The sequence below is a fragment of the Aspergillus brunneoviolaceus genome (assembly GCF_003184695.1).
Source record: "Aspergillus brunneoviolaceus CBS 621.78 unplaced genomic scaffold BO95scaffold_90, whole genome shotgun sequence".
Classification (NCBI taxonomy): Eukaryota; Fungi; Ascomycota; class Eurotiomycetes; order Eurotiales; family Aspergillaceae; genus Aspergillus; species Aspergillus brunneoviolaceus.
Genome location: NW_020290820.1, coordinates 107,894 through 134,520, shown reverse-complemented (window position 1 = coordinate 134,520; position 26,627 = coordinate 107,894). Strand labels below are relative to the sequence as shown.

The following is a 26,627-nucleotide window of genomic DNA, read 5'->3' as shown; positions in this document are numbered from 1 at the left end:
AACCCACCCATTCCTACCATCTAGATTCTTGCACCTCCACCGTCAAGTAGATCCCCGTGAACGCAAATTCCTGCCGCAACAAGCTCCGGAGATCTCGATCGACGTCCCTCACGTGAACCCCCACTCGTTCCAATCGCGGGAACGAGGCCTGGTGCTGCACCAACCGCGACAGCTGTAACAGCACGTCAATCCAATTATGCTCCTCGATCTCCAGAACTTCCAGCCGCCGCAGCGAAGCGGGGAGGATCCCAACAAGCGACTGCGTCTCTTTCGCGCGGAAGCGGAGAACCCGGGTAGTGGGGGGAGCTTGCAGGAGGTGCACCCAACGTATGCGCAGGACTTCGAGCACGGCGAACTCCCGGAGGCACCCGAACGGCCGTGTGTCGTTGGTGACCGACCGCCAGTCCTCCGCGAATGGGATTTCGACTTGGAGGTGAAGGGTTCGGAGCGTCCTGGTGAACGGGAGGAGCGCGTGTCGGAATTCCGGAGCGTGAACTTGCGCTTATCCGGCAGATGGCCCTCATCCGGGTGCAGCCTGAAGACAAGAGCGACATGCTCGAGCGCCGGGCTCGCGGCGAGCCAGTCGAGAATGCTGTGGCACCACCACGACGGCCTGATAGTGAACTCGCGCACCGAGCGTGAACAATGGCGGATGTCCCGCGACCAGGTCTCGATGCCGTCCCGGTCTGACCCGCCCATGGGTCCGCCATTGATCTTTCGGACCGCCGGGAAATAGAAGAAGGGCTGGAGAAATGCCGGATCAACCCATGTATCGGCTGTTTGGAATGAGACGAAGACTGCTTGAAGATGGGGAAAGGGAGGGGTACGCTGGAAGGGTCGCTGGCGCCGTGCGGCCTTGCGCAGAATGTCCGACATCAGCCCCGTGGACCCGCGGGAGAACTCGATGGTTTTCAGATGGGTGGTGCGGACGAGAAGTAGCCCTAACCAGGCCTCCTTGCAGGGGATCAGCAGATGCTCTCTCCATTTGGTCCTCGTGTCTTCTTCCTCCGGCTCGAAGATTTCGTCCAATGCATTGTCGACGAATTCGACCACTTCGTCACCCAGGGTTTCGTCCTCGCTTAGTCCTTTACAGGGTCTACCGTCGCAGCCCAGCCATGAAGCCGCCAAATGACGCACCTGCCTAGCCAGCTCGGGGTGCCTCCAGAGGCGTATAATCAAATGAATGACATGGATAGACGAATTGGGAGTAATGTGATAAAGTAATAAAGGTTGGAACAGTGCATGCAAATGTCGAGAGCACAGGGTCAGCGAGCACAGTGTCTTCGCGGGGCGCCATCGGTCCATAGTGTGCTTTCCGATTTTCAAAAGCAATTCGTTAGGTAGGCGCTCCATGTTGTCTGATGAGTGAGTATCCTCTTCGCCTGGGTGTGCGGAATACGTACTTATAGACTTGGGTTCGGTCCGTAAAGTGGTTTTGTGAAATGGAGAAAGGCCCTCTCTTCCCTGCCCCTTGCGTGCTTTTAGGCTACATCAGCCGAGGGGGCATCAGGCATCAGCTAGAGCACATGTATCTCAGGCGAGCGTTTGTCGCTTCAGGTCTGTCAAGAAAGCACTATCTGTGCGGCTGTGGACTTCGATGTCTCTTCCAGTTCAGGTTTATGGAGAGGTGCCACAGCTTCTCTATTTTCCTTGAAGTCCTCCAGATACAGGCCATCAGCTCTAAACAGCAACAACAGTACCCACGACTTCAATGATTTTGGATAGTAGGCCAAAAAGGCCCTGTGATCTTCCGATCGTCGTCCTAGCCAATATTCCTGATCATATACTCTAGAAGCAGTCTGTTGGCAGAAGTTCCGGTTGTTGATGATATTTGTAATCTTTCGAGGGCGGCCGATCCCTGTTCCCACGCCACTTCGACCTCATTGTGCGACTCACGAGGGGTGGAGGGGGCTGAACAATGATACTGCACGAACAATATCGTGAATATAAGTCTTCTTTTCTTGAAATTGATGGTTCAGCCCCTACGTTTCCAGCTTGTCAAAGGTAGACCTCGGAGGTTGGAACAGTGCCGCCCAGAGCTGATCGGGCCATTGCTCCCGCCGCGGGTGTGCTGAGGCACCGAATAAATGAAATTCGATATTCCATTGAGAAGCATGATCAAGGATAACGCAGTCGGTTCACGTCCATCAATCATATCTGGAACTTCATGCGTTGAGCCAAATGGAGCGCGAAGGCATTTTCTGACTGCTCTGAGATAGCTCTGCAAAGATCCTGGCCCCACCCTTCCCTTTCGGGACTTATCTCCTCGAAGAATACGTGAGGCATGCGCCAACCCCAGATCGATCAGTTAACAACTCTCAGTCTCGGTAACAAGGTATCTCAAGCAAGACGATGAGCTCGTCAGCATCCGACAGAAAGACTGTGTGCCGTGATACGGGAGCTGCGCTGCCCTGTCCGAGAAGGTGGTATCAGGATAAGTTCTCTTCATGTGGCCTAAAGAGCTTTGAAAATTGTCTAGGCCCCTGTGTAAGTGATTCCATGGGCTCCGAGGATGCGATGACCCCATTTTGAATAGAATCGATCGATCGACGTGGCTGCCCTTCTGGTAAATCCTGCACACCGAACGCGTGGGAGGATGATCGGCGAGAATATGGTAGACGTTTACTCGCCACGTAGGTCTCGGTGTAAGACGAAGCTAGGTATGAGATGAGAGGAATAGGGAGAATCTCTGGGCACAAGGTAGGGTGAATCAGCAGGGTAGTTGCGGTTGTACCGGTTTCCTGCCAGTTACAGAAAGGTGATGGTTCTTGAGATAATGTTTAGAACCAAGAGGCAGGAGAGCGAGGTGCGATACCACAAGACAGGGGCTGCATGGTGAGAATGGAGATATCTGGTCCTGAGTGCAGCGTTCAGGGCCTATCAACTTCGTCAACTAAATCTGCCACTCCCTCTCTGGCCAAAATAAATCCACCTTGGTACAACACACCTGAAGCTATTTAAAACATCCAAGATCTCTCGCAAGACGACCTCGAGGAGCTTCCAGAAATTTCCAAAACTGTTTCTGTTCGATTTCACACGACTTATGTATCATATTCAACCAGTCTGCATCCCAACAGGCTTCCACAACACGTCTATAGGTATAATCAGGGTAATAAATCATTAGTTACAGATGTAGAAAAGACCTTCACCCTGCCCCGGTCTTTACCTCTCTTCATGATAAGATCGACGAAACAGAACAACTTCAGGGCAAAGACTAGCCGGAGGGGTATGCAAACGCCGCAAGGAAATTAAAGTGAGAGCGGATAACAGCAACAGAAAGTAGAATACAACGCAACCATCACCGGGCATGCCACGAAAGAATGAACATGAAAATCGATCAAGTATATTATAAACGGTTCGTATACCACTCCTGTCTGTACAACTCCCGCGCACGTATCGGGGAGAATGGTCGAAGAACCCCCTCGTCTGCGTTAGATCCGGGCGAATCACAAAAACAAGCCCAAGTTGAGTGTTGGGGATGATCCGTGTTGGTTCCGAGGGGTTATACGAGAAACCGGTAGGAAATTAGTGCTGTCGTATCACAAGACTCCTTTCGTGTCGATTTGGTGACTGGAAAATCGAGTTCCGAGCTCGAGTCAGTCGACGTTATTGAAACAAATTCAATTGAGTACGATACCCCGGCATTGCGGCGGACACACAACAATGCAGAGTCGCACCGCCACCACCACCACCTTACCACCATGGATCGATGCTGCGTGTAAATTTGGTAGGAGTGAACCAATTGACCTGCAGTCTTCAAGATTCCATCCATGGTACATAGCTGCCTTCGGACCACGACTCAGGATGACAGAAATCCATGCCACACTGATTCGCAAGCCAAGCTTTCTCCTCTGCAAGATGAAGCCTACCATCAGCTCTCGTGTCCAATGCTGCTCGAGTTAAGCCGAAAGTATCTCTTCCCTCCCGTGGTAAAGGCGCAACACACCAATCTCAACTGATGATCTGTCTTGCACCTTCTTTGCCCAGAACACCAGGTTCTTGGGGCTTGGGACTCCTATCACGTCCCTTTTTCCGACTCAGAAAAGCAAGCATGCCGCTGTTCGAGCCTTTGCCTTTACCGGTTACGGTGTCGTATCCTTCAGCCGGGAGAGTCGAGCTATGGTCCGCGAGCTCACTCCAACTTCCGGCTTCCTCTAATACCATCTGAACGCCGCCACCTTTGCTAGCCTTCCGTGTTGCGCCCCGTGGACGACCAGCTGCGGGTGGTGGTAGCGGTCTGCTGAAAGAAGGAGCTGGGGCCGGGGGCGGCGGTGGCGGTGGTGGTAGGGATTGCGATTGCTGAGAAGTCGGGGTCTCGCTCAGGGGGGATGGTGTGTCGGGCTGGGTCAAGTGACCGACGGACCCTTCGTTCCGTGGAGGCGGTGAGTTTCTCGAGAGATCAGGTTGTGAGACTTGCCGTGTGTGGGCGGATGCGGATTGAATGGGAAGGCATTCTTCGGGGTTTCTAGCGTGAAGTTAGCCACGGGTTCGGCCCCCCTAACAGAGACGAGGATTCGAATACTCACGATGAATTGGCAATAGCTTCGGCGGCGCTTCTAGACTTTCGGTTAGCGGACCACATACCACTTATTAAATAACAACTGCTGTCGATAACGACGTTGACGTTGACGTAGACGTGGACGTGGACGTGGACGTGGACGTAGACGTACCCATTGTAAGACACCCGAGTATAATCGAAGGGCTCAAACATCGTCTCAATGAGGCGATGTAGCTCATCCTCCCGGATCTCCTTCGCCGTGGCGTCTTCCCGCAACTCCGCCCGCGGTTTCTGTCGGCGGGCCCTGGCCTCGAGCGGCGCCTCTTCCAAAAGTAATTCTTCCAGATCGTACGTTGCATCAAAATTGGTCTTGTCGCTGGATGGTCGAAACACGGGGGGGATTTCCTTTCTTTCCAGGGCCTCGAAATCGATGTCGGCAAAGAACATGTGCGAAGTAAATGTCTCGAAGCCTGTAGCTCCAATTCGTTTCGAACGGTCCTTTTCCATCAGGGCGGATAACGCTCTAAGACACGGGACTGAGACGGCTGGGTTTGTGACGTAGTACTTCGGTTGCGCCTTTTTGATGTTTTCGCTGAGCACGTCCTGGCTGCGGCCCTCGAATGGACGCTGGCATGGGAATTAGCTTGCCAACTCAGCCCTGTTCCAAGGATCACTCCACAAACCTTGTTATAAATACATTCATAAAAGGTCACGCCAAGCGACCACCAATCGACTTCGCTGTAGTATCCGCCTCCTTCGTAAACCTCGGGGGCCAGATAGGCCAGAGTGCCAGATTTACTCGTGAGGGGCTTGCCGGGCCGAAAGTCAGAGGCCACATTCTGGAGGATAAGGTCAGCAAAAGAAAATACAAGGAAGAAACCACACTCTTCCAGCTCCTGAGGAGAAACATACGAAATCGGCCAAATGCACGTGTCCTTCGGAGTCTAATAGCACATTGTCGGGCTTCACGTCACGATGGATAATACCCTGCGAGTGAATGTACCGCAGAGCACAGCCCAGTTCCGCCGCCCAAAATCGTACAGCTTCTTCGGTGAAGCACTTTCTTGAGATATGGAATCGCAGATCGCCGCCATTCATCAAATCGACCACAATGTAACTTCGGGGATATCAGTAACTGAATCGCATCGAGGGAGCTCTTGTGAGACGCACATATATTCGATATCTTGGAAGCTGTATCTCAAGTTGCAAAGGAAGGCATGGTTGAGATGTTCCAGCATGCGTCGTTCACGGATGATGTTTCGTACGCTCTCCGACCGGACCACTAGACACCGCAAAAGGAAGAAAGTGTTAGCAGGGAGTCGCGGGTGCTTGGTTGGTTAGCGAAGTCATACCTTCTTCTTTCCGGATGTATTTCAAAGCGAACGTCAAGCCCGTGTCCTTCTTCTCCACGATGCGGACCTTTCCAAAAGCACCTTTTCCTACCACCCGTAGCAGGCGGAACTGATTCAAGTTCACTGCATGCAACAATCAGTATCAAGACCCCTACGTCATCTCACCATCGCTGCGCTCGCTCGAAAATGCGTGCGGTGGGAGATCCAGGGGGGAGGGGGCGGAAAGCGGTTACGCACACTCATCGGTGGGGACCACCTGTTTCCCTTGAGAATTCCCCATTTAAGAAGCCGTGTAACAACAAATGCTGAGATCCTTCCTTTTGAGTCACCTCCGACAACATCCCATTCGATCACAGTTCTGTCGGTCGAGAAGATAGCTCGGTCGAGGGCTCAATGCTGGAATGAGGGGGGTGGGGAGAGGCGGAGGGCAGGGAAGCGGATGGAGATTTATTCGACACGGGGAAAGGCTGGAGAAGATTGAGATTTATGGATCAATCGGCAAGCTCACACATGCGGAGCTATACTAGGCAAGACAAGCAGAAGTTAGTTAGAAATTCGAGAAATGCGGAAGAGTGCAGTGGTCTCTGCAGAGCGCGGAAGAACGTGGGCGGAGGGGTTTCATTTTCCCGATTGGCAGGGGAAAAGACAGCAATCTGACAGGTGAGACCTACCCCAATGAAGAGAGTTCTAGCAGTCGAGACAGGTTGCGGTGAGTTTGGAGGAGTGACAGTGTGAGAGAATTAATAGGTTCAGAAAGGGGGGAGATTTGAAAAATAAAAAAGCAAAAAAAATAAAAATAAGAAACAAAAAAATAAAAAAGACGAGACACAACCTGACAAGGACCACGACGCGGAGAGTCAGTCGGGGAAGAAGAAGGGGGGGAGGAGGAAAGGCGTATGTGGTTGAGAGAGGAACGGGGAGAGAAGAGCGGGAAGAAAAGTTACTGAGGAACTTCCGAGTCAGGTGTGTAAGTAGAAGAGGAACGAAGGGGAGGAAAGCAAGCCCCCTAAGATAGTGTACTAGGTAGGTAGTTTAGTAGTAATGGTGGTAGTTGATAGAAGGGAAAATAGGGAAAGGAAAGAGTGAGTAAAGTGAGAGTGAGAGTGTGTAAGTGTGGATGGGTATGGGTATCGGTTAAGGAAGAGAGAAGGAGTTTGTAGTCACAAAGTTAGGTGAAGGAATCTCCAGCTCAGTCGGTCGGTCGGACTATGGATGCTTGTACACAGTAAGTGAAACCGAGAGTCTGAGAGAGAGGGAGAAAGATTGAGAGTAAGGGTGTGAGAGTGTGAGTGAGAAAGTGAGAGAGTGAGAGCATAGGCGGGCGCCGGAGTAGTCGCCTCCTAAAGATCTCCTCCCGCCTCAAGCAAGGTAATCGGTTGTCGATGAACTAACCTAATCAATGTGCATGCAAAATTATTATCGCAAAAGAGAGAGAGAGAGAAAAAAAAAATCGAGGAAAATCCCAAAAACAGCCTTAGAAGCTGTTGAAGCCCCCAAATGGTGTCCAACTGAAATCCATGTCAATATTCCCTTAATTGCTGGGAATAACTAACTACTCGGGTCAAGGTAACTAACTTATGCTGTTCGTATTACTACTCCAGGCTGAGATGCTAGTATCCCGTCTTGGGTCACTTTTTCTCTACTAGTGTCCTCTCCAGGGTTGCTTTTCCCGACTTCTTATTCGGCTTCGGCTTCTTTTCTTATTCTAATTCTTGTTTCGGCTTGTCAACCTGTCGCTTTGGATGTTTGTTTGTCTTTCTTCATTTTTAGCTTCGGGCCCCAAATCCTCTCGGATTTAAGCTCCGGAAGGACGTGATGCTCGACTGACGGGGGGAAGGGTAAAACCAGGGCAAGACAGGATGAGCAATTGTCGTCGCCAACACGAGCTGACTGACCCATAACAAACGATTGGACTCAACGATCTGGCTCCTCGGGCACGGACTATGAAATATCAAGATCCTACCCTTAGGATACCTCGTCTCAAACCCTCTCTTTGCGGCTGAGCTGATCTCGGCGGGAGAATGTGGTCAACGCCAATCCTGTCAAAGATATATCGATGGGAAGAGATTGTCCACAGCATCGGGGTGAGTCCCAAACCTACCTAGTACCTAGTTTGACCATGCTGTAGGGCCAATTATAGTCAAGCTGCTATAAGCGACGCTGACTTCGGGAACGGTGATGATGACAATTTAGTGTCCAACAAGCTCAAAGGGCGGGCTGGAAGAAAAGGGGCAAGGCAAAAGTTGAAGGAGGATTGCTGCTGAAAGGGCCCAAGCAAAAGAGATATCCATCACGATTTGTTGGATAATACTAAGTAGCAGCCAAAGGGTGGTAAATGTATCATATGGTGGAGAGACATTGAGGCTGCTGGGGGAAAGCTAAAAGAATTGTTGGTATCCCGATGACATCGGAAAGGGTCCCATGGACCGAATGTAGTCAGAAAGACAGAAAGCCCCTTTCATGATGATTACAGCAAGAATGAACCCATTCTTGCCAACCATCCTAGCAACCATCCAGAGTTCCAGACTAAGACTAATGTCCACTATTTTAGCATCGAACAAAGAAGACAGAATCATCCTTGTAATGCAGCCTAGCCCGGCCAGAAACAGCCCCCCTCCCTTCCCGATCGATCGTTTGATCTAGTTGCTGATGATTGATCGATGAATGGATGGATGCATCAATGGATGGATGGATGGATATGGATCTATCCAACACACGCAAGGAACATCCATCGAAGGCTTCGGTACTTCTAGGAACTAGGCTGTATGTACCTCTGTTCACAGGTAGATTGGTGATTGTTTCTTGTTTCACATGATCTGTTCACCGCTTAGTTGCATCTTAGTTGCTTGTCTGAGTGAGTGGCCGCCCGTGCGCTTGTCTTGTTCTGCGGTCGCATTTCGTCTTCCCTCCTTCTTCCATTCTCCTCTTCCCTGCAGTAGTATTGCAGCCAGGGCTACCAACCACAACAGTATTCGAGCCAATCCCTCCATCCCCTCCTCCTCCTCCTCGAAACCAATCGTAGGGTCATGCGTGGCAACATCTCGTGGCCGCCACGTTTTTGACCCTCCCAACCAGTCTAAGTGCTGTACCAACCGGGTTCAAAGTGTGCCCGGCTGCCGCTTGGGGGCAGAATCTCTTTCATCTTGTGAACGTACTGTGTAGGTACGGAGTACGCCGTCCATGGGAGCAGGCATTACGGAGTACGGAGTAGACTACCTAGTATTTCCCGTCGCTGCAGTCGCTGGCTGCGCTACATTGGTAAGATTCAGAGAACAAAAGCCCACCCCACCCTGTTGCCACGAATAGCCCGCAGATCATGTACGCTGGGTTGATGCTCACGCTAGCTGCACTCATCCCTGTCGGTCCTGGTCTGGCGTTTCAGGTTTGGGTGAATGGAGAATGCTGCAGAGTGATCCCTGTCAGAGTTAAAGTGATGAATGGGGTGATTGATTGACTGTCTAGTCTGTCAACATCCGATGCGATTAACATAGCACTCAGTATATTCCGACCCGGTGGATGGTCTATACATCCCTCGATCGGCTTCCGCAGGTTTTCACATACTCAACAACAAACAATCCCAAGATCAGGGAGGTTCAGCCCAGTAACGGGCTGCTGAGGAACGTGTTCGAAGCGAACTCTTGCCCCGCCTATCCTACACCATGGTAAACCCCCCTCCCCCCCCTGTCCCATCATCATAAGGAACGAACAGGGTCATCACGCCCCCCAAGCGAAGAATACGTCGAAGAAAATCAAAAAAAAGGTTCGGACTGGTCCATCCACGTCCCCCAAGTTGCAGGATCATCGTTTTCTAGTAAGGCGGGTCCGACCCCCAAAGTTCCTCCTAGGCTCTTGGCCCGAAGATGTGGTGGAGCCCTCGCCCATTGCATCCAGCCTCTCGTCTCGTCAACGGCGCTGATCGACCGGGCCTAGCCAGCTTTTTGGTTAGTCTGGGACTCTGTGTTGCGGTGACCGTCCCCGGGCGGAAACCTTAGCTCTCCTTAGGGGTGGTCTTGGTGCAGGAGACAAGCGACAGGCGGTGCCAGTGTGCTGTGGTTATGTGCTTGCGAGGTGTACGAAGCGAGTGTCGGACAGCTGCAGTAGGGCTTGGGGCGGGTGCACGCAGAAAGTAAAATGTAGACACTCAACAAGCGATACGGACATACGCTGCTGGGAACGCTGCAGATCGGCAAGATTAAATACGGAAGAATGTCAAAGAGGCAAAAAGCTATGACAAGAGTGGGATTCGAACCCACGCCACTTGCGTGACTGCAATGCTCTTCAGATGTGATCTGGAGAAGGAGAGGTAGTCCTTGAGTGCAGCGCCTTAGACCACTCGGCCATCTTGCCTGTGATGACAAATATGTTGCTATTTCTCACATATAGGCCGTCATTTACTGGATAGGTGGTACACATTAGTCTCATCTCACTTAACTTGGTTACGTCACTAGATTTTTGCTTGGGTTTGATGCGCATCTGGCTAGGTGCTTGCATGATATTGGTTTATCCCGGTCGCATGTAAAAGGTCGGTCGTCGGTATGTGGGTTTTCATATTGGGAGATGCGTAAAGGCTGTCCTTTCGTTTTTGAAGCTGGGTGTGCACTGTTGGTTTCATGTTCCTGGTCAGTATGTTCCAGTGGACTTTATGTACTGTGCACTGGTGCGTTGTATCTGTCTGGGATGAATCTGGGTCGATGGACGCCGGTGGTGGATCAGGAGCAGTTCCATGGGCGGTACGTACGATCGATATATACTGTGCCTACGTCACACTCACGGAGTTGCTGGGGTAAGAAGTGACATTTCCTGATTCGATGATGGATGGACCGCCCCAAGGTACGCCAGTCAATAAGGATTACAAGTTCAAATGGAGCCGAACTTCTTCACAGTCCGTTGTACAACAAGCCCATTTGTATAACATCCCGATCAATCGACAAGGGGACACGATTTGTTGCAACTTCGCTTCCAAACTGTGGGTCTATAAAGATTTACTCATGCAGTAATATCAACAAGGGCAAGATGGCCGAGCGGTCTAAGGCGCTGCACTCAAGGACTATTCCTTCTCCAGATCACATCTGAAGAGCATTGCAGTCACGCAAGTGGCGTGGGTTCGAATCCCACTCTTGTCAAAGCTTTTTGCACAACAGCACTATAGGTGCTATCCTCGTTCATTTCGTTCCCTTCTCGCTCTACAATGCCACCAACCTTGGCTCGGTTACTCACAATTGTTGTCAATCAACTCAAGCCATTCTTTTTGCCCCGATCAACCCTACGTCTGTTACTCACCTCCACCATAACTCGGATATAACCCTCAATTTCGCCATCCCCTGCCGCATGACCACGCAATTGCGCCGATAGTCCGCGGGATATAACTACCCGAACAATACTACTACCTATACATTTACGGCGGAGACACCAACCGACCCGCTCGATTCCCAATCGCACCACATCTCTAACCCTCCCCGGCAATATCCCCGGTGCCAATCCTCCCTGATCGACAGCAACCTCCTCTCCCCGCAACCATTCAAGCCACAGACCAGACCATCCATCCTTCTCGTACCAGGGGCTGGTGCACCCCAACGTACTCATACTTCCCCTCCCGTGTTGATCGGCAACGGAGGATGGCATTTCCGCTGCTGACAGGAACTGCAAACCCCTCGCTTATCTACCAGCACAACTAGTACTGACTGACTCGTAACGAATATGGCTCACTGTCCGACCCTGCCATACTTGGCAGATCTCGCTACCGCATTTTACTCGTCCCGAGTGCAGTATACAGTAATAATGCTACACTATAAGCGGGCCAGGCAGCAGCAGTAGCAGCAACACCAATCTAGACCGGATATCCCGTAGACTAACTTATCATTTCAGTATCCAGTTAGCCTATCTCGGGGCACTTTCTTTGGGGCAGGGCTAGAATTCCAAATCCAATCGATTGGCAGTCACGAGTGACTAGCTGGCAAGGGTCCAATCACTCCACACGGTCTGTGTCTATAGTACTTCGGTATTATTGCGTAGGGCCTGCAGAGAGTATGAGTGCAGTACTTCTTCTGGCGGTGGCTGACTTCCCCCACTCCTTTTACCCTAATCAGTCCAATGGTTTCCGGGAATGCTCGCTCGCATGAGGCTAGATAGTGGCGTTATTATCCCCCCCTGGACCTACCGCAGTCCCTACAACACTAGGTCGGTGGACATATGATCATGTACATGCTCATTGATAGGCAAACCACCAAATATATCGTCTACCTGACGAAGCCCTCACACCACTTGACCTGCAAAGCCACCAACCTGACATCAACAAAACCGGCGCTCCCCCCCAGTAACCACTCAGCACCCAGTACCTAGTAGACAGTATCTTCAATTTATGCATAGCCCCACACCCTCAAGCAATACAACCGAACAAAAGCGAAGCGCCTTACCCAACCAAGCGTGCGCCACCATAAAAACCCCGTCTATCGTTCTGACAGATCACATACGCCCTGTGCACCCTCCCCACCTCTAATTCGCGGCTCGCCGTACCGCCAGAAATGCAATTCAATCAATCCTACTCCGTACCGTAATCCTGCACAGCCTTAACACAGATGATCAAGATTCCAGCAAATTGATTTGGGTGTGCCTACAGCCCCACTATAACCCCCCCGGGGTGGGCCTCCTTCCTTCCTGCCTAGAAAAGAAGGGCATCCACTTTAAGAATTGGTAAGTTAAGGCTTGATCTTGATCGTAGGGGGGGAGATGACAATTCCGATCTAACTACTCATATGAGTATGGGTGTCTTACCCCGCAGCCCTATCTATAATCCACATACTCATACCCTGTTCACCCCCACCATGTACGGGACCGTGGGTGATCATGGCGATAGTAGTGCATGCCATGAATCGAAGGGGGCGCTCGGGGAGGGAGATCAGGAAAAAGAGGAGGGAGAGGGGATGGATTTGTCAACTTGCCTTGTCTAACTATCAGCATTCAGCATATCCTCGGGTATTAGTTGTCTCAACACCAAGCGCCATGATCAAGACGAGGATGATTTACACCGTCATCATAACGGAAGCCACAGATCCGATAGAACAAAGGAAGCGAGAGAAGCAGGAAGGACGCACCCATAGCCCTTACTCCAGTCCGGCGTGAGGGAGGCTAAACCACCTCCGTGGTCGAGGATAACCATAGACAAGCCGGATGTGGGTTGCAATAGTCTCCGCCGGATCATTCCTCTGTTTCCAATCTATCTACGCCAAACGGATAAGTTAGTCAATAGGCAGGGGTGATATAAAGACTATATCTGCAGGGCCCAACTTCCTTGATCCCTGTCAAATCTGAAACGGTCGACAGAATTCATGAAACAGCGCGGAGTATGGTTTGACAGGACTGCCAAGCTACTCCGTATACTCTACCCAATTCCTACTCAGGGAGATGCGAGTCAGAAGTTTGGGAAATATATCCATCCCATTGTCGACCCGCAATAAGCAGCATAAAACCCGAAATCATGATTTTATCCATATCCACATAACAACATGTAATGCACTAGTAAATGTCCTGAAACCGTGTATCCTTCTAGCTAAACCCCCAACCAACACCTTCCAATGCATTGACCTCGTGCCAAGGATCCATGTACATAGCCCATCACACGATGCGTTTCGAAGTTCGATTATACAGCCATCATCTAGATTACCACCGTCTTCCATACACTGAATCCTCCGTCCGAGAGGCACGGTTGCCCTGCTGACGGTTGCGCTCACGCGACTGCGACTCGGCGGATCGGTTTGCGCTGCTCTTGCTCACGTACGGAGAGCCGCCATCAGCCCCCGAGGCCAACAGCTTAGTGGTCTGTGTCAAGTCGATGTTGCTGTCTCCGTTGTATCGTGCTTCGGCATCCTTGCCAAACAGCGCCATCATGTCCTTCATTGTGAGCTTGGCAGCTGCGGTCTTGCCTTCGATGGTCACATTCGCGAGTTCCCGCTTGCGTTCCTGAAGGTCAAGAATCCGCTCCTCCACCGTGCCTTTGATGATCATCTTGAAGATCTTGACGTCCCGGGTCTGATTGAGTCGGTGAACTCGATCAATCGCCTGCTCTTCGACAAACTGGATTTGTAAAGTCAGTACGATTTCTCCCACTCAATAGGTCGAGTTCAACTTACAGGATTCCAGAATGGCTCCAGGATGACTACACGGCTTGCGGCTGTGAGATTCAGTCCCAATGCACCAGCTCGCAAACTGCACAGAAGAACCCGCGTGGCACTGTTGTTGCGAAGCTTGTTGAGGCTCGCTTCGCGATGGTCGTTACGCATGCCACCATCATACCGCGCGAATCCAATCCCCGCGCGCTTCAGGAAGGGCTCGATCTTGTCCAACATGGAGGTGAAAACCGAGAAGACGATGAATTTGTGGTCTGCCGACTCACGTCGGAGGATCTTCATGAGATGACGGACTTTGGTAGATGGGAGAACGTCGCCGGCGTCATCCCCAGGATTTAGGTAGATGTCATCATCATCCTCGCTATCGATCGTAACAAGGCCATGAGTCTCTTTGCGTATGCTCGTAGGCTTTCGACTCGGTGAATCCGGTTCATCTTCGTCGGTGTCATCAGAATCATCCGAGTTGAGCCATTCACCGCCCCCCTCAGCATCCTCATCGTCGGTCCCTCCAGCCTTCCCTAGATTGGCTTCCTTGCGCTGATTCTCTGGGACTATCCACTCGCCATCTTCGCCATCTTCGCCATCCTCGTCATCCTCGTCATCGCTGTCGAGAACCACTCTTCTGTTTCTGCGGAGTCGAGCCGTCTGGGCCTCGGAGCGGCGCGCTGAAGGTGACTGTGTCAGATCAATAACCGCGTTGGGACCAGTCCTTTTCTTCCTGTCGGTTGTCATCACATTTGTATCCAACGTAGTCTGGCACTCTCTGCATCTGCTTCTACCGCCCGATGCCTCGTCCTTGCTAAGATCCATCTGACAGATATCACATTTCTTGGACACCACACTCAGTGCTCCAAACAGATCTGCCATGCTGTCCAGGTCATCGTTCTTGTTAGATGACGATTGACTACCAGTGGCTCCTGTCTGCAGGAGAATATCTTTGTCCTTTGCAAGATCGCTCTTGACCAGGTCGGGGTGATTGCACGACTGCCGGAGGCGCAACAATAGGACCAATGCGCCGGCATAGTCGACCTTTTCACCGCCCATCATCTTCTCCAGACTGTCGTCTGTACGCTGTTCAAGGCGTTTATAGAAGTCCAGTTCCCCGGGCATAAATTCGGCTTCAACCTTGACGACCTCTCGTTTGACGATCTGGAAGCCATTGGACTTCTTCTTTTCACCTCCCTTGCCCTCTTCTCCCGGTTTGAGGTTGGCGTTCTGCTTAAGAACGTCCTTGGTCCGTCTCTTCATGAAGATCTTGAGATAGACCTGCAAGCGCTCAATGGCAAGACCACCGCGACCGTTAGCTATGGGCTTCGTGATCTGCTCTCTCCAATTGGCTAGATCGTTGAATGGTTTGATCCGTAGGAATTTGATGAGACTCTGGAGCTCGTCAAGGTTGTTCTGCAGCGGCGTTCCTGATAGACACCACCGATATTCAGCGTCGAGAGCACAAGCAGACTGGGTTGCCTTGGCGTTTCGGTTCTTGATCGTGTGGGCCTCATCCAGGACGATCCGATACCAGTAGACCGAAAAGATGCCCGTCTTCTTCTTGTTCTTGTCGATCGCACCATGCTCCGACGTCAGAGTTCCATAGGTAGTGATGACAACATCGTAGTCCTCCAAGTTGTCTGTCGCCTTTGCGCGTGCAGTGCCGTGGTAAACTAGCACACGAAGCCTGTGTGAGGGTTCAACTTTGTCTTGGATCTCTGCTTCCCACTGCTTGATAAGTGCCAGAGGTGCGACGACTAAAGTGGTCTTGCTGAGACCGGGCGGAAGTTTCCGAGTATCCTCTTCTTCGTCATCGTCACTGTCGTCCTCATCCTCGGACTTAGATCTTCTTAATCCATTTGCAGGTTTCCGGTTAGAAAGGATCAGGGCGATCGTCTGAACGGTTTTTCCGAGACCCATATCATCAGCCAGAATACCACCCTTGGGAAGAACACCCTTCGTCTTGTTTCGGCCAGTTTCCTTATCACACATCCAGTTGACACCCTCGCGCTGGTGAGGAAGTAATTTGACCTTAAGTCCTTCCACTGTCCCATCATCGTCATCTTCCTCCTCCTCTTCTTCCTCGTCTTCCTCGTCTTCTGACTCCGCATCAACCTCGCTGGTGATCTCCTCTTCTTTTTCCTTCGCCGAATCCTCAGCGGAGGCTTTAGACGAGCTCGGAGATGTCTCGTCTTCATCCTCACTGTCATCTGAAGTTCTCGTCTCCTTCACCGTCACACCCTCCAGCTGCGCGGCAAGATCATCAATGTCAACGGTGTCCTGCTTCTTCTCTTTCGTCAAATCCTTCTTCTCCTTCTTGGAATCTCTCTTCTTGTCCTTCTTCTTTTTCTTCTTTGATTTGTCCTTCTTTTTCTCATTGTCCTCGTCATCCTCAAATGCCCCCTCCAACAATGCCTTAATATTCTCATTCGCCTTCGCCGTATCCACGAACCCGTTCACATCCATCGATCCGAACCCTGTATTCTTGGGCCGCGCACTCGGCGTGAACCCACCCTCACCAGTTAAATCAACGAAGTTTTGTAGATTCCGCGACGCATTTGACATCTTGATGGCCGAGGGCTTGGAGGCAAAGAAAGTCTTGGGCGCCCGCGGCGTATTGAAGGTATAATTTTCTGGCCGGCGAATCTCGACGACATCGTCGTTGACTGGGCGGGAGAAGCGGTTGTTGTTATAGGCAGAGGGACGAACGGGCTTGAAAGGGTCGTAGTGGTCTGCCCGACGAGGGGTAGAGAAAGCTCCAGCAGGGCCTGGGGTCATCGGTCCTTTGGGATGGGGGAAAGGCTGGTGCTGAGGTCGTGCATATTGCTGGGGTCGGTGATGTTCGGGGCGAGCTTGATTGGGTTTGGGAATGTTGAAAGGGTTGCCTCGGTTGTTGTTGTTGGTGGTGGTGGTGGTAGAAGAGTTCGGGTGGTGAGTCTTCAGGCTCGGGTGAGCGTGACTCTGGTGTTGCACTGGGCGAAGAGGAGTTGCTTTCCCGAACTCTGGATGAACACGACGAGGCTCTTGCTGCTGCTGCTGCTGTCGCTGTGGTTGTTGCTGCCCGTCAGTTGGCCGGCGAGGCGTCATGGGGTCTATCGGAGCATCACTTTCGCGCGCCATGTTGAGTAATGGTTATGGGGGATTGTTGTTGGTACGGTCCTGTAGGTTAGTAGTTGCCGCTCCGCGCTTGTTTATGCGTCTATTGTGTGCATCGAGCTTCCGAGAGAGCAGTCCAATAACTTGTTTGAGTTCCAGGTCTGGTTGAATGGGAAGTCTAGTTTGATCCTCAGTAAGACCAGCAAGTGGTTAGCAAGGCACACACCCTCAAAGATGGCGAAAGGTGAAGGCTTTGCAGTACACGCAAGGGATGAGGGTGAAGTGAAGGCTGAACCTCAAGCATAAACTCACTTCAGATCATGATCGAGCAAAGGATGCTTAGGTTATTCCAGAGCTGGAGAAGAGATGGAGGGGAAGGGAAGGAGGGGCTGAGATGGAGACCAAAAAGAAGATCCCGCTACGGAGTACGTATTTGTTAGTGCCGACGCCTGCCACATTTTATCGATAGCGCTATCATTTGTTTGGTTTGGTTTCCCCTATTTGCCCCGGCAACCGCTTCGGACGCATGGACCCAACATGGAACTTGAGCCTGCGACACAGGGCCTTGACGGCTGAAAATCTGGGGATTTAGAGTGAAATCGGAGCTTGGACTTAAACTTAAGAAACATGACGTCTTGTTGACTGTTTAGCCAATTTGGAAACGTCCATTAAATTCACAGTATTACGGTGGTATCCACGAGAAAATTGCGGTGAAGCAGCAGTACCCCGCTCTTCTCTTCTTTTCGTAGTCTGCTATGCAATCATTCTAGATAGCCAGATAGAACCCTCTTCTGGACCCCCTCCTTATCATACCTTGCCAATGATAGGCTCCAATATCTGAGGTACGATGACTCCAGCATCTCCCTGAAAGAACCAATCCCTCGAAGTCAACCCAGAAGACCCGACATCGTTGCGATCCATATTGATGACTGCCACCCTTGCACCCCTTGCGCGCGCTTTATCGACATACCCTGCCGCAGGATAGACCTGCGAGCTAGTCCCAATTACCAGTATGAGATCCACCGTGTCCGCACTCAGCCATTTGTCGATATAGTCGAGCGTTCGTAGCGGTAGACTTTCCCCGAACCACACTACCCCGGGCCGTAGGAGCCCTTCCTTGCACTCTGGACAGCGGGGGAGGACATCGGGACTCAGCGCGGGTAGAGGAACCCGTTCATCGGAGATATCCAGTTCTGTCTCTTCGCCTTCTCCACCCTTCAGCGCGCCCGCCAAAGCTCGAGACGCCTGCTCACCTGTCGAATCTTCGGGTGATGGATCGAGATTTGCCGCACCTTTCGGAAGGGCGAGTGCAGGCACGATTGGGTCGGTAAAGTCATTTTCGCGCGAGTAGCTGCAGTAGAAAGACGTACATTTCACAGTAAAAAGGGAGCCGTGCAGGAGGTGGAGCTGGTGAGAGGGGTGACCTGCTCGCTGCGAGAGGCCTGCGTTTTTGGAAATAAGTCAACTGGTTAGTGTGCGAATAAAACAATTTTTGAATTTCTCTTTGTTCCTCATTTCTTCGGGAGCGCAGTGTCAGACTCACCATCAACATTCTGTGTCAACGTGATAAATTTGGAATTCTTCTTGGCCAGCTTGGCCAGAGCGTAATGTGCACGATTGGGCTGGGCCTTGAGGGCCATATGCCTTCGATAGCTGTAGAATTGCCATACCAGGTCTGGGTTGGCGTTGAATGCTTCAGGAGTTGCCAGTGCAGTCGCATCGTAGGATCGCCAAATTCCGCCAGCACCTCGGAAGGTGGGAAGTCCAGAGGAGGCGGAAATGCCAGCTCCTAGAAGGGCAATGACCCTTTTGCACCCTCTAAGGTGGTCTGTGAATGACTTGAGGTCTGCTGCTGGTATGGGGGACGAAGCCATGACGGTAGCCTCTGGAACGAGGTGGAGTAGGTCCGTGTATCTAGTAGCCGGCCTTGCTACGGACAAATTGAGTCACAATAGCAGCAATGAGAGAAGTCGACTCTAGATAGGCACACTGAGGAATACCCTTTCCCCTTCTGACCGGTCGCTTGAAGAATCTGGAAGTTGAGAGAGAGCATGTTGGCGTTCCGATGAGGGGGGACGCTAAGCGATGACGTGGGGTAGCCACCGAAGTATATGCGATAATGAACTTTATCCCCAACATGATCCATTAATCAGTGTACTACCAAAACATTCCCCTCTCATACTTTGACTTCCTCTGAGAGAAGAATTGAGGACTCATGTCTTGTGGTTCGTCCTATTACCCAGAGGTTATTTGGCTGAGTCTTGTGTCTAGCCTACCTAGTAGCATTATCAACGTCCAAATCCCCTCACCATACCCCGCACAATGTCGACAGGCAATTCCGGCTCACCCTCCATTACTTTGAACTCGTTATGAATAGCTCAGATGCACAATCAATTCAAGAATATCTACCCGCTCATTGACTAAGAACAATATCAAGAAATCAACAATGAAAAAAAAAAAAAAAGCAGATCCAAGTAAGTACTCCAACTCAACACATATCAATGCTGCTCCTCTTTCGGCAGCTGGACCCCAATGGCCTTCTCCGCATACTGACGATTTCCCGCATTCTGCGCCGCCACAAATGCGCTGATATAGCCCGGCACGTCAGCCACCTTGTTCTGATCACTCGGGACAGGCTCTCCAAACGTCTCCCAGACAGGCACCACGCCCGTCCAGACCCGGTCGGTGACCTCCTCGTTGCCAGTATCCTTCTTCTCGTCGGACACCCCTCCATCGCGGATCTTTCCGCTGCCACTGACGACCTTGACCCGGAGAATGACGGTGGAGGACATCTCCGCGCGGTCGGGCGGCACTCGCGTGTTGGCCCAGCGGTCCGCGAGCACGGAGTTCGTGATGAGCTCCATCGCGTACAGCTTCTCCGCCTCATCCGTGACCAGCTGCGCGTAGCCTTGGATGATGGCAGAGCGGTAGTTGTAGCTGTGGGAGTTGGGCGTCAGTGATAGGATAAGCCCGTCGACTTTACTGGCCGCCACACAGACGGGAAGGCCCTCTCCCTCCAAGTCGCGCGCAAGGTTCATGATTCGAGAGCTGACATAGCCGTGAAGGTAGCAGTCCAGCGGCTCGTCAATGCTGGCGGATGGGTAGTCGAAGGAGCCCATCTGCCCGATCATAGGTAGAATCGCGGGAAAGGGCTCAGACGGCCCCGGGCTGAAGGACACATGAAGGACCTGGGTGGAGTTGATGATAGAATGAATGGCACCGAGGTCATAGGTCGCTATATCGTGGTTAGCTGAGCTGTGCTTTCCCTTTGGGCACTGTCTTACCTCGATGTTTGTAGCGGTTGACGGTGTTTGACGGTTTCTTGGGATATGTTAGAGTCCTTCCCATTTTGTTGGTTTGTTCCCAGCAAGTTTAATGAAAATCAAGCAGATAATTTGGGTTTGACGCTGTACAGTACAGAAAGAATGGAAGGATGAATTAATGTTCTTTCTACTGGCGTTGATTGAGCCCAGACATTACTAGGTATTTATTTTGTTCATGAGTCACTCATAATCCTATAAAAGATTAGGTCCACTCTTCCAGTAAGCAGCTTCACATGGTATACACATGGTAGTATTATCACTTATGATCCATTCGCAATCGACTACTTTTCTCAGTAATAAGAAGCATGGGCTGTGGTACGTCTCTCAACTCCGAGATACTGCGGTTGTGAAGCCACGGCCAATCCAAACAGCGATGGAGGAAACCATCGGAAACTACTTAACGTTGATTGGCCGGCAGCGCCGAGCATGTAAGTTGTGCCTGAGGCAGGAACAGAAACCTTGGGACCCCGGATGTTGGAGATCACCGTTGTAAGATCCGAACCATACGCCGTACGCGAAATTCGAGATAAGCGCCTTCGACGCACCTTCAATGGTGGTACTTCAATAAGCATGTCGACATGCAAAGTACTTCTCCGCCAATGGCCTCGCTACCTCCCCCGCCAGACACCCTCCGCTTTCCTATCGCATTCTAGCTGTTCGGTGCTCAAACAGTGTCAACCGCGTCTTGCGCTTCGCCGAACTTATGCTTCCATCTCCGCCGCAGAACTCAAATTCGGTCAACCGCTTCACGAGACACATCCTCATATCTTGAACCCGGGTGAATGTGAGTACAGCTGAGCCTCTGTACTATGCTCCTTCATTATCTTGTGCCATGGTACTGATCATGGTCCTGTTGAATAAGTGACCCCAGGAATCACCGCCCTCGAATATGCCCAGCGCCGCTCGCGACTCGCAAACAAATTACCCAAGCATGCTGTAGCCGTGCTGGCTGCCTCGGAGGTCACCTATCGCGCAGCGGGAATCTTCAATGAATACCGTCAAGACTCCAATTTCTTCTATCTTACTGGCTTCAACGAACCCAGTGCGCTGGCTATCGTCGGTGCGTTTCTGACATGGCGGAATACGAACGAAACAGGCCGAGGGTACTCTGTGCTAACCCTTTAGCAGCAAATGACGGATCAGGGAATAATCATCTCTTCCATTTATACGTGCGCGAGAAGGACGCGAAGGCCGAACTCTGGGATGGAGCCCGGTCAGGCACCCGTGCTGCTATCGATGTTTTCAACGCGGACGAGGTAGGGATGCTTGTACCGTTACATATAACGAATCGGGCGCTGATGACATACTGGATTCTAGTCAGGGGATATCGATCGCATTGGAGATTTGCTACCCAAGATTCTGTCGGATGCTACGGCGATCTATACGGATATTCCCGCCTTGAACCCCGGGCGGTCGTCCCTTCATCGCTTCCTCTACGGACCCACTGCTACCTCCGAGAAGCTGAAGAAACTGGTCGACTACCGCAAGGTCAAGCCACTGAAGCCGATACTGAATGAAATGAGAGTCTTTAAGAGCGAAGACGAGGTCGTACAGATGCGCCGGGTGGGACAGGCCTCCGGCAGAGCGTTCACTGAAGCTATGAGGCAGACATTCACCAAGGAGAGAGACTTGACCGCATACCTCGAGTATAACTTCAGACGCAATGGTTGCGATGGCAGTGCCTTTGTCCCGGTTGTTGCGGGTGGCTCCGTAAGTTGAATCCACCTAATGCTTGATGACAGACCGACCCTAACATGTTTAGAATGCCTTGAGCATTCACTACACTAGAAATGACGATGTGCTCCGGTAAGTATATGCGGTCGTATTTACTAAGTGATGTTCTAATACGAGCACCCAGGGATGGAGACATGATCCTTGTTGACGGAGGCGGAGTGAGTATCCTCTCCAAAAGAGCTCTTAAAACAAGCACTGACAGTGTCATAGGAAACGGGCACCTATGTGTCTGATATTACGAGAACCTGGCCTGTCAATGGCAAATTCACCGACCCTCAGAAGGACCTGTACAACGCGGTCCTGAGCGTGCACCGCCACTGTCTCTCCCTCTGCAGGGAAGATGCAGGGGTGAGCTTGGATCGGTTGCATACGATTGCTGAGAACGGTCTGCGGGAACAGTTGATACAACTCGGATTTGATGTCTCTGGCGATGTAAGTGCCGCCTTACGCCATTTTAATCTAGTGTTCGAGGTACTGATCTGAGACAGGCCATGGGAATCCTCTTCCCTCACCACGTGGGACACTATGTTGGGCTTGATGTCCATGATTGCTCGGGGTATTCTCGTGGCTATACTCTGCGGGCAGGACAGTGTATCACAGTGGAGCCGTACGTATCTCTTGCCCAGTTCTGTTATGTTCACACTAATACTCTTCTTTCCAGTGGCCTGTATGTTCCCGAAAGCGACCGTTGGCCGGAGAAGTTCCGCGGAATCGGTATTCGCATTGAGGATAGTGTTTGTATCGGTGACGAGAACCCTATCGTTCTGACTACAGAAGCTGTCAAAGAGGTAAGCTTTGCTTTTCATCGGTCTTGATTTGTTGCTGACGCGCTGGGTGCTACTTTAGGTCGAAGACATTGAAGCCCTTCGGGATTAGGATAGAAGAAACAGGAACATTGGATAGATACCCTTCGATTTAATTGTAAACTAGAAACCAACTCTCCCATTTTTAGAGGTAATGACCTCGTTCAGGTGCAGGTAAACATACAAACCAAGTTTTGGTGCTAGGATAGACGTCATACATTTCGTGATGCATCAATGGGATTGTCTGGACGCGTCCAGGTTTGGTTCAATTTGGCTCATTAAGACGAATTCGTGAGTCGAAGATACAACCAGATTGTTCACAGGTGAGAATCAAGGAAAGGAGATAGATTCACTCTGAGCATCAGGCAATCAGTGAAGAGCCTGAATAGCGAGGGAATTAATTAAGAATGTTCTTGGAGGAGGCAGGGCTCATGCTTCGCGCACGCCTTTTGTTGTCAGGCGCACATCCCGGAGCCAAAACAAACCCGCCCGTTCTCCACCAACCTTCCCTGACACGCTTTAGCCTGGCTCTTCTCTTCGATCATCACCACTACCACCACCACTACCAACCACCAACCATTCTACTTACTCCTCCTCCTCCCCCCCTACTTCTCTTTGCCCTCCTACTCTTCCTTCCTTTAGGCTTGGGACTGTTGGTCGGATCCCCTTCTAATTAAGGGACCATCTAAGTCTCATTTGTTCACATCCACTCCCTGTTACTATCGTATAAATCGCGTGGACAATGGACCTTTTCTGATCGAGTTCTCTGCTCGTCGAGACGTGTAATCCCATCGCGTGCTCGTCTGGAGTGCCCCTCCTTTATTGCCCTTCCAACCTACTCCTCCTACTCTTATTCCTCGTTCATATAGTGCTGCCGCTATTGTTACCACATGGCAGCAGTATTCATCCCACCCTCCCCTCGAACCACTCTTAATATGTCGACTCGCCGACCACTCGCAAACGTGCCGAATGCTACCAATTCCCCTCACAGGTCAGGCCTCGTGCCGGCCAAACGTCTCCGGGCGGCGTCAACCCAGCTTGACATCCCTTACGGCCAGCCTCCTCCGAAGAAGCAGGTAGTCGATGGCCAGGACCCGGAGGCTCGATCACCCACCCGTCCCCGAACTTCCGCCTTGCAGAACCCGGACTCTAAGCTGTTTACACGTCGGACCAACAATGCCCAGCCCAGCGCGTTCGAGAGGAAGTTGGTTGCCGTCAGGGACAAGGAACGTCAGAGTCAACAAAAAGTTACCAGAAACGACAAGCCGTCCGCTGAGACGCTGGATGCCATGCGACAGTGGCAAAGACATTACCGAAAGGCTTTCCCTCAATTCGTCTTCTACTTCGACAGTATCCCGGAGGATGTTCGAAGCAAATGCTCAAGACAGGTTCTGGCTCTAGGAGCTGTAAGTTTTTGTTTGCCCCCAGCCCACCTCGATTTTCAGTTAACACCGGAGAACCTTTGGTTAAAAGGGGCTCAAGGTGTACTCATGCCTTGAATATGTCCGTTCGTGTGCCATTGACACATTTGCTGACCTTTCCATAGCGTGAAGAAAAATTCTTCTCGCGTCAAGTGAGCCACGTCGTGACCTCTCGCCCAATCCCCCCTGAAAATGACACCGTGACCCCGACCGAGATCAACGCGGAACCTACAGAACAATTGAATGCGGATGGGACCTTGCAGACCGTCAATCCGTCTCTACTTGATAAGAGCGCCGAAAGCCACCTTCACATGTCCCTTAAGAACGATGCACGGCGCGAACAGAGGGGAATGGATGTGCTGCACCGAGCCCGGCAAATGCGCATGAAGATCTGGGCTATCGAAAAACTCCAGCGGATGATTGCTACTATTAATGATGGGGATATCGCGGGCCATACGGGTTCGACTCGAACTACAAATGCCGTCACTGGCCACACCAGGGTCAAGGGGGAAAACGACCTCTCACAAGTGCTTCAAAATGAGCTTAACGGTCCGTCTGACCGGAATCCTCACTCAGTTCTCAAGGAGCAGATCTTGTTCAAAGGCCCTTTTATCTACGTTCATGACATGGATGAAAAGACCCGGCCTGTCATGGTCCGTGAGTACGCCAGGGTTGCCAGACGGCAGGATGGGACCTGGCCGCAATTCAGAAGTGCACCCCTGGGCAAGTGTCCGTTCATCGACGAGCCGCCTACGAAGAAGGAGCTGGACCGACAACGCGCCCGTCAACGCGAGAAGGAGAAGAAGCCGGTGCCGAAACCTGTCCCCATCCAAGAACTTCGAGATACGAAATTGAATGTGCCGGAGATCACCAAGACCCCAGATGAAGCTGAGGAGGCAACACCGGACTATAGCCCCGCAGAGGTCATTTGCGAACCAAACCAGCCTGAGATGCAGGAGATGCAGCCGGCTAGACCACCGTCGCCTAGGAAGAGCTCAGAGAGTTTCTGCCCACCTCCAATGCAGCGCACGGGTCCATTCTTCCATGGCCGTGAACCTGCAGCGTCAGGGGTGCAGCCCTCGAACATCACCTCTGCCATCCGCTCCCAAATGGTATCTTCGACTGCCGCTGCACCCGGGGCTAAGGCTGGCCTGAGCAAAGAAGTCCATGAATTGAAGCGGAAGGTACTCGAGAAAGGGAACGGGGTGATTGCCGCTGGCACGGTGCCATTATCGCATCAAACCACGAACATGAACACGAATTTGAAGCCGAGAAACCATGAGAATCGACCGAGTAATCTAAGCCACACGGAGAAAGCTGTGAATGTGTTTGAGGAAGAGACGGCGCAGTTAGAGGGCACCGGGGCACTTAAGCGACTCGCGAGTACCCGAAAGGGGACCACCCCGAAGAAAAAGGAGCGACGGAGAGACCCTAAGCCAGGTTATTGCGAAAACTGCCGGGATAAATTCGATGACTTTGATGAGGTGAGACCTCCCGAACCGCGTTTGAAGATAGCAACTGACCGCTGTTTAGCACATCATGACTCGAAAGCACCGCAAATTCGCTATCAACAGAGCTAACTGGGCTGAACTCGATTCCTTGCTCATCCAGCTGGAGAGACCCCTCAAGCCTAAGCTTGCTTTGTAATGGTCTGGCACGAGAATACAGTAAAAAAGGTGGATATATGATATGTACAATATATCGCATTTCTCGAATCATCACATGAGTCGCCGTGTTGCTTTCCCCAATACTCAGCAAGGGATAATATACGATGGGCCTTAGCACCTTTTTCTTTCGTCGAATGACACACATACACCTCTGCATGCGGTTCCGAGCAGGTCCCCTCATCGTCAGCTGATGATGCATTAACGTTGTCTATATTCTTCAGAGCTGCCCGTCCTTCTTCCTTCTTATTATTCTTATTATGTTTATTGCTATTCACATCCCCAGCCAGCATGTTCATTGACACCTGGCGTCTTTGGGTTTTGGCAGTATTTCGTGCTGTCCGTCCTTGACCTATGAGGTACGCGCATGTGCATGAAACGGCCCCTGACAGCGGCGGAAGTTCTTCTCTTGGAAAAGGCCCACGTGGCAGCCGAAGTCAGGAAAGCAGGGGATCGGGCACGAGGCTGTGCGGGCTGCAGGGCGTTGTCTTGCAATCATGCATGCGGTCACGCTTCAGCTGCAGGAGGCGAGCTGTCCGACCTCAGTGATAAGATTCGCGATGGCAACCGAGTGCAATGTGATTGACAACGTCGCCTGTTTCGTCCTCTTCTCCCCCCTTTCCAT

The 26,627-nt window shown here is 51.6% G+C and overlaps 8 protein-coding genes and 2 non-coding genes across 10 annotated transcripts; 4 read left to right on the top strand and 6 right to left on the bottom strand.

The window, feature by feature from the left end:
- Window positions 1-13: 13 nt before the first annotated feature.
- On the bottom strand, window positions 14-1,353 carry BO95DRAFT_468416 (uncharacterized protein; the record flags this gene model as incomplete). Its single annotated transcript, XM_025589362.1, has 2 exons — window positions 14-452; window positions 497-1,353. 2 exons carry the CDS (start codon window positions 1,351-1,353, stop codon window positions 14-16), a joined length of 1,296 nt encoding a protein of 431 aa, XP_025437369.1.
- A 2,598-nt stretch (window positions 1,354-3,951) lies between these two features.
- Window positions 3,952-6,130, bottom strand: BO95DRAFT_436340 (kinase-like protein; the record flags this gene model as incomplete). The annotated part of the gene is made up of 7 exons (XM_025585226.1): window positions 3,952-4,465; window positions 4,527-5,125; window positions 5,182-5,337; window positions 5,411-5,615; window positions 5,669-5,780; window positions 5,851-5,973; window positions 6,088-6,130. 7 exons carry the CDS (start codon window positions 6,128-6,130, stop codon window positions 3,952-3,954), a joined length of 1,752 nt encoding a protein of 583 aa, XP_025437368.1.
- Window positions 6,131-8,390: 2,260 nt separating this feature from the next.
- Window positions 8,391-9,058, top strand: BO95DRAFT_288235 (uncharacterized protein). Its single transcript, XM_025581702.1, has one exon. The coding sequence runs from the start codon at window positions 8,662-8,664 to the stop codon at window positions 9,010-9,012; it is 351 nt and encodes a 116-aa protein (XP_025437367.1). The 5' UTR covers window positions 8,391-8,661; the 3' UTR covers window positions 9,013-9,058.
- Window positions 9,059-10,078: 1,020 nt separating this feature from the next.
- Window positions 10,079-10,197, bottom strand: BO95DRAFT_t287. The gene has a single exon. It is a non-coding gene; the product is annotated as a tRNA-Leu (tRNA).
- Window positions 10,198-10,857: 660 nt separating this feature from the next.
- BO95DRAFT_t288 lies at window positions 10,858-10,973 on the top strand. The gene has a single exon. It is a non-coding gene; the product is annotated as a tRNA-Leu (tRNA).
- Window positions 10,974-13,315: 2,342 nt separating this feature from the next.
- On the bottom strand, window positions 13,316-17,428 carry BO95DRAFT_518417 (putative SNF2 family helicase/ATPase). Its single transcript, XM_025591967.1, has 3 exons — window positions 17,370-17,428; window positions 13,977-17,235; window positions 13,316-13,920 (listed from the first exon to the last, which is right to left on the bottom strand). The coding sequence occupies exons 2-3, from the start codon at window positions 17,079-17,081 to the stop codon at window positions 13,507-13,509; spliced, it is 3,519 nt and encodes a 1,172-aa protein (XP_025437366.1). The 5' UTR covers window positions 17,082-17,235; window positions 17,370-17,428; the 3' UTR covers window positions 13,316-13,506.
- Window positions 17,429-17,777: 349 nt separating this feature from the next.
- BO95DRAFT_423940 (SIR2 family NAD-dependent protein deacylase) lies at window positions 17,778-19,090 on the bottom strand. The gene is made up of 2 exons (XM_025584650.1): window positions 18,601-19,090; window positions 17,778-18,499 (listed from the first exon to the last, which is right to left on the bottom strand). The coding sequence occupies exons 1-2, from the start codon at window positions 18,929-18,931 to the stop codon at window positions 17,865-17,867; spliced, it is 966 nt and encodes a 321-aa protein (XP_025437365.1). The 5' UTR covers window positions 18,932-19,090; the 3' UTR covers window positions 17,778-17,864.
- A 375-nt stretch (window positions 19,091-19,465) lies between these two features.
- On the bottom strand, window positions 19,466-20,663 carry BO95DRAFT_447514 (pyridoxamine 5'-phosphate oxidase family protein). Its single transcript, XM_025587641.1, has 2 exons — window positions 20,342-20,663; window positions 19,466-20,292 (listed from the first exon to the last, which is right to left on the bottom strand). The coding sequence occupies exons 1-2, from the start codon at window positions 20,403-20,405 to the stop codon at window positions 19,556-19,558; spliced, it is 801 nt and encodes a 266-aa protein (XP_025437364.1). The 5' UTR covers window positions 20,406-20,663; the 3' UTR covers window positions 19,466-19,555.
- A 231-nt stretch (window positions 20,664-20,894) lies between these two features.
- BO95DRAFT_399556 (aminopeptidase P family protein) lies at window positions 20,895-23,333 on the top strand. The gene is made up of 10 exons (XM_025583827.1): window positions 20,895-21,164; window positions 21,243-21,440; window positions 21,509-21,636; window positions 21,698-22,090; window positions 22,143-22,186; window positions 22,239-22,272; window positions 22,325-22,546; window positions 22,603-22,721; window positions 22,776-22,902; window positions 22,961-23,333. The coding sequence occupies exons 1-10, from the start codon at window positions 20,951-20,953 to the stop codon at window positions 22,988-22,990; spliced, it is 1,509 nt and encodes a 502-aa protein (XP_025437363.1). The 5' UTR covers window positions 20,895-20,950; the 3' UTR covers window positions 22,991-23,333.
- A 368-nt stretch (window positions 23,334-23,701) lies between these two features.
- BO95DRAFT_288132 (protein serine/threonine kinase activating protein nimO) lies at window positions 23,702-26,177 on the top strand. The gene is made up of 3 exons (XM_025581701.1): window positions 23,702-24,323; window positions 24,464-25,822; window positions 25,872-26,177. Exons 1-3 carry the CDS (start codon window positions 23,808-23,810, stop codon window positions 25,983-25,985), a joined length of 1,989 nt encoding a protein of 662 aa, XP_025437362.1. The 5' UTR covers window positions 23,702-23,807; the 3' UTR covers window positions 25,986-26,177.
- The last annotated feature ends 450 nt before the right edge of the window (window positions 26,178-26,627 follow it).